This window comes from Durio zibethinus, chromosome 5 (genome assembly GCF_047325235.1).
Source record: "Durio zibethinus cultivar Kanyao isolate XHJ-2024 chromosome 5, ASM4732523v1, whole genome shotgun sequence".
In the NCBI taxonomy this organism is placed as follows: Eukaryota; Viridiplantae; Streptophyta; class Magnoliopsida; order Malvales; family Malvaceae; genus Durio; species Durio zibethinus.
The window spans coordinates 28,219,023-28,230,838 of NC_143166.1; the positions used below are offsets into that span (position 1 = coordinate 28,219,023).

Sequence of the window (11,816 nt, forward strand, 5' to 3'; positions counted from 1 at the left end):
AAATCACTTTATCAAACAATGATATATCGAAATAAAGTAATATATCAGACTTATTGATCATGCATATGACAAGTATTTTCATGGATTCATATGACTTAGACAATATTTTATAATCACAAAATATGACATTTCAACAATTGGATTATAATCAACAAAATCTTAAATACTTAACAATTATATCCAAGAAAACAATCATGACTTAATTAAGCTCTAAATCACTTTTATCACTCTTAATTAGAACTACTTAATTTTTTATCACCAAATTAACTTTAATATTCAAGACAAAAAATGTAACTTTTCACATATAAGCAATAATCCATACAAATAGCACTAGCTCATAATGTGTTATTTGTAATCAAACTGAAAAATCCAAATGCATCACCACAAATTCCCTTTTAAGCAGAGAATGTAATATGTTGTTAGACACTTTTCACATAAAGCTAATATGAAAATATCTTAGTTTTTGAAAAGTTTGTCCTTTCTAGGTAGACAGACCTTTAAGACCAGTATACCCTCAACCATGATGCTTTATGCTCACTCCAAATAACCCCATTTAGGCAAGTGATTGTATAAGGTAATTTGAAAATATTCATGTTCTTACGTATGAAAAAATCTTGCAAGCTCAATTAGTAAGCCACTTTGGTAACCAAACACCTACATTAGCTAATTATTTATTCTCACACCGAGAAACTTAGTTTGCTCATAAATATAATTTTGTATACTTAACTAAGTGCATGCATTTTGAGTACTCTTTGTGAGATACTTAACCATAATGTATCTTTTAAGGTCATTAAAGAGTCGATCGCTCCATATATGACACCAATAATTAAAGTGTATATTTATAGATTATTATAGTTATGATTGCTCCTTGTGAGATACCTAAACCGAATATGTCTCTTTGGATCATTAAATACTTAAAGAAATTATCATTCCTATATGAGACAATAATAATTAAATTGTATCTGGATGGACCATTATAAATATGATATCTTTTGCGAAATATTTAACCGAATGTGTCTCACTAGATAAAAATTAATTTATTACATTCAAACCAAGTGTCTTGAATTTTATAAATAATTTAATATTTTCAATCAATACTTTATTCTTATGTATCATGTACCAAAAATTTTACAAATTAACAATGATACATAATATCAACATAGTCATCAGAAACATAAATTAGTGTAGGCAATATTATAAACTCCAATTATTCCAAATGAATAATTATTCAAAATTATTTGTTAAATGAAATTACCAAATAAAATTATTAATTTAATACTAACTATACCAAAACCTTATGGATTTTAAACCTAATTTATATTTCAAGCTAATGCATGTTGCATTTTAAATGGATAGCCAAAAATTAATAAAAATAAATTTGACTAAATTTATTCAATTATGCACATAACTTTGGCCAAGAATGTGTAAATTTTAAATAATATATAGAAAAAGTATGTACCTCTGATAGATTCATAGCATAACAAAATATTTTATCTTGAAATAATTTTTCAGAAAATATGTGCATAACATATAATAATTAATGAATTATGCATGAATATAAAATATAAAATATTTCATGCATTCAAAAAATTATAGAAAAATAATAAAAAAATCAAAAATAAAATTCCAAGCAGGATAAAAGCAACTGGAGCAAAAATGACCACCAGGGTAAGCCACGCTCTCTGCACGTGGCACCATCTATGAGTGGGCTTTGTCCTGAATCTATTAAGAGGTTGTCTTTAACCTCTAATCGAGTCAGCCCGACCTAGTTGGATCTTGTTCTGACCTGTTTGGATTTGTTTCTTGTTTTAAGCTCAATTTTGATGCTTTTTTTTATGCTTTTCATGAAATTGAAGTTTTCAAAACTCAATTAAGCCATTATTTCATCAAACCAATGTGAAAAACACATCAAAAACTACAAAAATAAGATTGATTGACCAAAAAAAACTTGATTGTTAAACCCATATTTAACCCGTTTCAAGCTTTTTCCAAAATTTATGGTTTTCTTTGGTTTTTTATGTAATTGAATCTTCCAAACTTCAATTAACATATATATTTACAAAGCCCATACTTCAAATTACATCAAAACACCATGAATTAACATCAATTTGAGCTAAAATTTTTGGATGAAAAGCCATACATAACCCGTTTATGGTTTCTTCTTAATTTTTCAATTAAAACTCAAATTTTATACAATTAAAACATATATTTCAATCTTAAAGCACATAGGTAACAATAATCAAGTGTCAATTTGGATTAAAACACATAAGATATCAAAGTTTTAATAAAATCTTGAATTTGATTCAAATCTTGAACAAAAAACTTTAAATCTTGATTTCTCTCTATAGGATGAATTAAGAAACAATCCATAACATGATTTTAATCCTCTCCAAAGGAGAACAAAAACCCCAAATCAATTTTGGAAAAAACAAGATAAAAAATTCAGATTGCGATAATTATAAAATTTCGTCCCAAACAAGTAATCCACCAAAAATCAGTTACATTAACATGAAATCAAAGTTTTAATTTCACACAATCATGCTCTGATACCAAATGTAAGCACTAACCCAAGATCATTATGTGAAAATCAGAACATCATACATGAATCGAAGAGATTAGGCATACCTATTTAGGGAGTCATTGTGAAATCGCGGAAGCGAAACAATCCCTGAAGTGGCTATGGTCTTCCTTTTCGTTTTTCTCTCATTAGCAGTTTTTTAATGAGTAGCTACCGTGTATGAAAAGTGAAGAGGGGACCTTAGCTTTATTAATTAAATAACCCTAGTAACCTTCCTATCAAAGACTTATTGGGCTAAAAGCTGACACAACCGCTATACCATATTGACCCAGTTAGATATGCAAAGCTCATACTTAAGTGATTACATTAAATTAATGGACTCTCATGCTTGTTTCGTATTATGACTAAATCCATCAACCAGTTTTATTAAATTAAAATCACTAATTAATAGTAACCCATTAACGAAAAATTTTAACAAGAAAATCATAGCCCTAAAAACGCAACAAATCCACAAGGAGAACCTTCATATGGGAGGTTCTTGAAACATGCACAGTAGATATACTAAATGAACAAAAAACAGCAGAAACTAAAGAAGATAATTTGAAACCAAACAAAAGGAACTATAATGATTACAAAACTCTCAGCGATCGAACTGCAAAAAATTAAGATCACTCCAACTAGGTATACAATCACAGCATAGCTTGCATATAATTTCTAAAGTGAAGCCTCAAACTCTTTCTTGAGCCTTGTTTAAACTTACATGTATATCTCTTCTCTTACATAGGCCTTAAACTACCTCGTTATCTTGACAAATATATAGATTTCGTTTCTCTTCAATCTGTAATTCCGAGGTCTGCAGATCTTACTCAACATCAGTACCCGAATATTATAATAGCAATATGAAACATATACATAATCATCATCCTGGCCTGGAATATGGACTTTTGACAGCAAATTAAAGGGATCTCATTTAGTAATGGCTAAGATAATTTCAGTTACTCTTATAAGTTACAATCGCAATATATATAGTACCAAATACTAATATACTTAAAATCGTAGCATACCAAATAACTAAAAGTAATTTTATGCCCATCCTTTCATCGATTGATAGAGCAAATATACAGAATCATCATCATAATTCATGTCAAAAAGCAATGGCAGCCCAAATCCACCATTTTCCAAGGATGATGGATAACTATCCTGGTTGTAGACATTGTCTGCAACAAAGGGCTCACTCCAGAAATCTCCAGTACTGCATTGAGCTTCATATATTTCTGACAAAGAACGGAGACAAATATCTTCCACACCGCCAATAGCATTTAAGCTGGATATAGATCCAGTGTTTGAGCAGACGGAGGACAATTCAGTACTTGAAGGTGTTGCTGGAGACCAGGGTGAACTCTCTAAGATCATATTGGGCGGAGTATCAACAATTAGGACGCTTTCAGCTTCACCTTCAGAATTGTGGGTGGCCTCACTTTGCGAAGTTGAACTAGAGTACTCTTTCCCATCAGGTAATGTTAGATTTAGCTTTGCACGCTTCTTTAGATGAGTGTGCCAGTGGTTCTTTATTTCATTGTCTGTTCTTCCAGGTAAACTTGCAGCGATCGTGGACCATCTGTATGTAAGAAATATATGTCATGAATATTATTTTTTATCCATAAAATGAAGATTACATATATCATATATGCTTGCATAAGCTTACAGAAAATGAAGATTACATATATCATATATTATTATGCCATTCTATATTTTTGTTTGGATTTTGATGTTTATGAACAGATATGTGTAGGACATCTTTGATGCTTTACTTGAATCTGCTTAACTCATTTTTTTTAATAAAATGATTTTGACTTAGAAAAAAAAATGGATCTAACTTGTTTCCAATTTCCTCATGTAATTTCATGATCAAGGCATCTTCTTCTTCAGTGTAGTTCCCGTGTTTTACTTCAGGGCGGAGGTAATTCATCCATCTTAATCTGCAACTCTTTCCGCACCTTTTGAGACCTGGAGAAAATTTAGCAAACTTAGACAACGTTATGAACATGAGGAGAGTGTTTATATGAATTAACTCCTGATTGGATATCATAATTCCAACTATTGCTAAAAGCCTGAAATTAACAACTAATTAGGGTTTTCCTTTAAACAAACAAATCAGCCTAAGAAAAATGCAAAATTGGCCACTTAACTGAAGCTGATCACATAAAAATGCAATTTGTGTATAAAGCCAAGAACAAAAGAAAAGGAAAGAGAATCCAGAAAAATATAAATTCTGTCCTTTTTGATCTCCAAAAGAGATAAGGATCAGAGCAAACCTTGAATCGATATCCAGAAATAATCTTTTCCTTTTATAATTACATTTCAAAACAAGTTAATATGATTGAAACCTAGAAAAGAATTTATTAAAAAAAAAACCCAAAGTTTTCTCCGTACAATCATAGGAGTACGCTGTAAAATTCTCTCTATTTGAGTATTATAGTAGTAAAAGAGTTAAGAATGAAACTATATACCAGCATACTTAGGAAGTTCACGCCAGTTCCAATGGCCATATCTCAGAATATAAGATCTCAGTTTATGATCTTCTTCAGGACTCCATGCACCTTTCTTCACTCCATTTTTATCATAGAAGGGAGCTCTCACCATCTTCTAGATCTACCTTTTTTTCTCTGATACTAATTTTCTCTCTTTCGAGGTCAAGTTTCCAAGCACAGCTGTATGGAGTACCACAAATTCAAGATAATGCAAATTGGTTTTCATTTAAATACCCATTACCTTCATTTGAAATTGAACCGTGTTTAGACTAGTGATATCGACTTGCAACCCCCAAACTTATACTACTAGTTCAAATCTACTCTTTGATTATTAATGCCATTTATTAAGGAACTGAGGCCCTACAGGTACTGACAAAAAATTTCACAATATAGTAATTATTAAAAGAGTGAACGAGGAGACTTCCTAAAATGGTCACATGAGCGTGAAGATATATCTGAAATTTATTAAAATCTATATATATAGATTGAGGGGAATTTGTAGCTAGGTAGTTGACCTTTTCTGCACCTTTTTTTTACCATCGTGGGGTTAAAAACATCAATCTTCCCATTGACAAAAGGAATTGGTAAGAATTTTAAGAGCTTAATGTTAAAGGTCATATATCTCATGAATCATGACTCGTTTTGTTTGTTTCTAAGTCTTGCTTAATTTCCTATCTTTACATAGTTAAGTTCACATGCAGTTGCTTATTCTTCTTGTAATCAAAATATATTTATATTTATATTTATATTTGTCATAGCAGCATATATGATAGAATTCCGTGTCCGCATATATTCACTAATTTTGTTTCTGTAAATGAATATATCACCATTTGACTCTATTTTCTCTTTACCTTGTTTGGGTATGTTATTAGAATTTCGAATGTCTTTTGTCTCTTCTGGTAATCAAAGTAACAAAATATGGACTTATTTGTATCAGGTTGTATTGAAATTAATTAGAAGTCTAGCCCAAGTATTTTATTTTTAAATAATACCCAAATAAATACTACAACAACAAACTAAGCCATATATTTCATAACTGTAAAATCGACTGTATGAAAGGCTAAAAAAGAAATAATGTTAAGTTGTAGTTTTGAATTTTTTTACGTCACTCATTTCTATTAACAACAACATTTTTATCTATTTCTTTAATCATCATATCATTTTTTATTACTTGTATCCACTTCTTATCTCACATCTATTTAAATATCTTCATCTAAGTTACGCTCATTTTTTCTCATATTGTTTTTAACAACCCAACTAATTCCATATATATCCAACTCGAATAAAGACTCAAAAACAAAAATTAATCTTCAATCTTTTATTACATGAAATTAAATTTATGAACTTTTATTTCATTATAATTATATTCATTAAATCTTGAAAATTGACAAATAAAATTCAATTATAAAAAATTTTAAAATAACTTTTTTTCAAATATTTGTCTTTCAAATCATCCAAATAAATCTAAATAAGTATTTTTATAAATTACATCATCCAACTAAAAAATCAAATATTTTAAAATTTCATGATTTTAATTAAAAAGAATAAAAGTTAATAATTTTAATTCCATGAAAAAAAATAAAAAATTTACTTATATTTTGAATAACATTCACAGTCATATATATATATATATATATGTATATATATTAGCTTTTGGCATAATGCACCTTCATTTTTTTTTTCTTAATGACAAGTAATTCTAATTATTTTTGGGTTGACTGACAGTTCTGCTGCATTTTTTTTTATTCCTTAACAGTTGGTGTTGGCATACATATTTAGAATATATCTTCAATTATCAAATTATCAAAGGCTTTCTAGTCATGCCCAAAAAAAAAAAAAAGGTTTGACCAAATAAACAATGACTCAATTCTTCTTGATTCCATTAATATTCTCGATGCAATCTAGCTATGATCAAAGTTGTTTAGAAACAAAAACAATAAAAAAATTTGACTTGTTTAGGGGTCAAGACAAACAGAGAGGAGCAGGCAGACGGATCAGAAGATATTTAATCTCCTATATTTGAAGCTTTTGATCTTATAGTTTTATCTATATTATTTGTCTATTTGGTATGAAAACAATTGTATTGGACAATTTAAAGTGAGATATATTAATGTATAACGGGTTAATTTATTTAAAAATACAATGTTTAAAATTGAAATAATAAATTCCTGCTATATAAGAAAGTATAGATAAATAGTAGGAAAAAAAAAAAGAAAGATAAAAAAAAAAAAGCTGTTCGATTTCATTTATTGACAGCTTATGTTGCTGTTTACGCGGTTCCATAGTCAAAATATATGGACTAATCAACCATAGTTAGGAGGGAAAAAGTCATATCTACATAGTAAAAAATCAATGTTTTCAATATTATGTTTTTATTGTTTTTAACGCATTTGATTCTCATGTTGAAATACTTTTCCACATTTCCCCACAGAGATAAACACTTCTTTTGTGTTTGACTATACTACTTTTGATTTACCTGATTTCATATAATTACTGGAATCCAAGAAATTTTGTCTTTAACAAAGGATGATTAGATTTCTTTTCCCAAGAAAAAGTCATGATTAGATTAGATTTACAGTTGTTAGTTTTTCACTAAAAAATGCACAAAATTATTCATCAAAATTTAATTCAATAATTAATATAATTTTTATTAAAAAACAAAATTATAATATCCCTTCCTTATACCAAAAATTATACATGGATCAAAGAGCTAGATAAACAAAATTATAAAACAATTAAAAGGAAGCTGCAGTAGTTTTTATTACTTTACTTGCGAGTCTCTTTTGCTCTTTAATTTTTGCAACCATGTAAGGATTCCAGATGACGCTAGGAAATGGAACGTGTATGAGCTAAGCAGGTGACATCAGCTGCTGTTGACGTAAGCAATAATTAAAACGACTTGGAATTCAAATGGTTTCATCTCACACCTGTTACATTTAATGGTGTGGGCCATCTTTAACCATATTAAAAAAATAATAATAATAACAATAAATAAATAAAAAATTTTAATGATTTTTTTTTAGTATTTAGTATATTATAAAAAAAAATTAAAAGGAAGCTACTGTAGTATTTATTACTTTACTTGCGAGCCTCTTTTGCTCTTTAATTTTTACCACCATGTAAGATGACGCTAGGAAACGGAGCGTGATGAGCTAAGCAGATGACATCAGCTGCGTTGATGTAAGCAATAATTAAAGCAACTTGGAATTCTATATCATATTAAATGGTTTAATTTCACACCTGCTGCATTTAATGGTATTGGCCATCAACTAGGACTTCTTTAATTATATTAAATTAATAATAATAATAAATAAACAAAATTTTTGAATGAATTTTTTTTAGTATTGAGTATATTTATTTGTGCTCGAACGCTAAAATTGTACCGGTTGGTGTTGGGAAAAAATATATTTTTGTTGATTATTGTTGTCTTTAAATTTTCATTATCCATATTTAAACTATATACGAAAAATGTTAATCATTTAGTAAGATGATATTTATAGCTAAAATGGTTTAGTTAATTTTTTTACGAGTTGATTTTAATATTTGTAATTTTTTGTCAATTTCTTCTTTTTTTTATAAAATAAACATATATTTTATTTTTTTTATTTTATTTTTTTAATCTCTAACCTTAATTTACTAAAAAATCTAAAATATATTACATACATGAATTCTCTTGATTTTATAATTTAAAAAAGTTTATGAAATATACATGTTATTTGGATTAATGCTTAATTAAAAATAAAAAAACTATTTGATTTTTGGTAAAATTTAGGGATAGATAAATTGCTCAATTTCTAGATCAAAGTAAAATATACTATACTTGATAGCATAATATAGGTTACTGCAAGTCATATATTTGAGATGATCTCAACAAGTGGTCACCAACAGGCTATTTGGTTTTTGATAAAATTTAGGGGTAGATAAATTATTCAATTCTATATCAAAGTAAGATATGTTATACCTAACAGTATAATATAAGTGACTATAAATCGTGCATTCGAGGTCTCAACAAACGGTCATCAACAAGACTCGAACTTAAAATTTTTTAATAAAAAAAAATAAGCCTTAACCAATTGAATTAACATCTTATTAGTAAATATCATACTAATATTTGATTTGATGAGTTTAGCACACACGTCTTTTTTCTTTTATTATTGAAATATATCATTTATTTTAATTGTGAGGATGGCTTCCATAGTTACGCTAACGATTATATTAATAATGAAATTTATATTTAAAAATAAATGTAACAGCCGAAGTGATGTTAAGCATGAGAAATAAAAATAATTATTAAATATATTATATTAAAATTTATATAGAATAAAATTTTTTGTATATATTTGATACTTATGAAATCAATAAAATTATTTAGCATAAAATAATACTTTGTTGAATGATTAAAAATGAGTAAGATTCTTTTCACATCAAAAAATACTTTTGTTACTAAATATTTGAAAATTAATTATATATTTTTTAATGTTATTTAATATTAAAAATATTTAAAAATTTATATAATAAATGGTGATAAAATAATATATTTAGGATTTTGAGTAATGAAAAATTTTTATAATTATATGTCATAAACATAAAAGAATAATTTATATAAAAATTTACTTGTATGTAAACTTATTTATACTTTATATAAATGCAAAATTGAAAACTTAAAATGAACAAAAAAATGAACAAAAAAATAAAGCATGAGGGAAGAAGAGAAAGTGAAATAGCTAAAAAATTTTAAGTTAAAAAATAAATTACTAGAATGAAAAAATAAATGTTGAAACTTTTTTTTGTTGTTATACTTTCAAAATATAGTGAAAGATAATTGATTATATATGATGTTTAATCAATGGAATGAAAAACTAGTGATTAATGGTCTATTTGGATGAATTGTGAGATTAATTCCAATGAAAATGAAAATATCGATAGAGGTGAGATTAGTTATAGTAAGGTAAAATTAAAATCAATAGTAGAATATTCGTTTGGATATAAACATAATGATGATAGTGGGGTAAATTGTAAAGAAAAATAAAAATGACCATTAAAGTGATTAGTTTAAAATTTGTATAAAATAAAAAATTTTAATTATTTATTATTGATTAATATATCAAATAAATAATTAAAAATTAATAAAAATAGTTGTAATAAATCAAGTAATTTTTTAAAAAAATTGATAATAATATTTTTACACAAATTGAAATTTACAAAATAATTTTCAATTATTTATTATTTTTTACACTTATTTACATTATATTTTTGTGAAAGTAATATTATTTTTGTTCATTTATTTATAATTTATTTGATTATAGAATGCTTTATTTATCTATGTATTTATTTAATTTTTAGTTATTATTAATTAGGTTATCATATAATTATAAAAATTTATTTATTATACTAAATTATTAAAATTATTTGAAAATTGTTAAATAAAAAACTAAGAAAGAGAAAGGAAAGTAAAAAAAATTAAAGGTTGAATACAAAGGAAGTTTTTGTCTTATATAATAATTTTAGATGGCGTTTAATCCAGGGTAAAGTTAGATTATTAGATGAAATTTTACTTTTTGTAATTTAATTCCTTAGTTTGATTCACAAAATCTTATTCTTGAAATATTTTGAGATTTCCAATAGTTTCAAAAAAGAAAGGTGATATTCCTAAATCAAAAACCAATCACTTCTTGAGGTCTTTTAATATTCTTGGCAAAATATAAAATTTATTCCACTTTTATCCTTAGTAATAATTTTTTACAATATATTTTACCCTAAAAAATCAACATAATTGTATGATAAATGGAAACCATATGTGAAGCTAAAATTTTTCATTTATACAACATTATTTTAGAAACGTAGTCATATGTTATAATATATTATGAAAAAATTAATTATAATAAAAACAACTTATTTAAAAGAAAAATATAGTTAATTATTGAAAAATATGAATTTTGAACTTTTATAGTTTCAGAAGCACAACATTTTTAACAAATGAAATATAGTTTATAATATAAAATAATATTTTTCAAGATAGAATACACAATCTTTTATGAAAATATGAAAAAAATATTTTTCAAAATTCAACAAAAACAATGCTTGTAAGATAGGAAACACAGTCTTTATTAAAAATATGAAAGAAATATTTTTCAAAATTTAACAAAAATGATGTTTTTATGATAGAAAAGTAGTTTTTGTTGAAAAGACAATATTTCCAAGGTAAAAAAGCAATATTTGTTGAAAATATGACATTTTAAAGATAAAAATACAGTATTTGTTGAAAAAATAACATTTTTAAGATTAAATGTAGTATTTATTGAAAAGACAACTTTTTTAATATAAAAGCATAGTTTTTATTAAAAAGATGACGTTTTTAAGATAAAATGTAATCTTTATTGAAAAGACAATATTTTTAAGATAAAAATGCAATATTTGTTAAACATACTATATTTCTAAGATAAAATGCAACCTTTTATTGAAAATATGACATTTTAAAGATAAAAACGTAGTTTTTCATGAAAAGATACATTTCTAAAATAAAAATACACTTTGTTGAAAACATGAAAAAAGTATTTTTTTTTTAATTTAACAAAGACAATGCTTCTAAGATAGCAAATGTAATCTTTGTTAAAAATATGAAAAAACTATTTTTCAGAATTCAATTGAAACAACGTTTCTAGGATAAAAAAATACAAGTTTTTATTGAAAAGATGACATTTTAATATTATAAATTTCACGTGTTACTCACATGTGACAAGGATAATATAGTAAAAGGCTTTATTAGA

General features: G+C 25.9%; 1 protein-coding gene across 1 annotated transcript; it reads right to left on the reverse strand.

Annotated features, from left to right (window-relative positions):
• Positions 1–2,910: 2,910 nt before the first annotated feature.
• Positions 2,911–5,301, reverse strand: LOC111282172 (transcription factor MYB14-like). The gene is made up of 3 exons (XM_022870160.2): positions 5,029–5,301; positions 4,396–4,525; positions 2,911–4,136 (listed from the first exon to the last, which is right to left on the reverse strand). Exons 1-3 carry the CDS (start codon positions 5,159–5,161, stop codon positions 3,602–3,604), a joined length of 798 nt encoding a protein of 265 aa, XP_022725895.2. The 5' UTR covers positions 5,162–5,301; the 3' UTR covers positions 2,911–3,601.
• Positions 5,302–11,816: the final 6,515 nt, after the last annotated feature.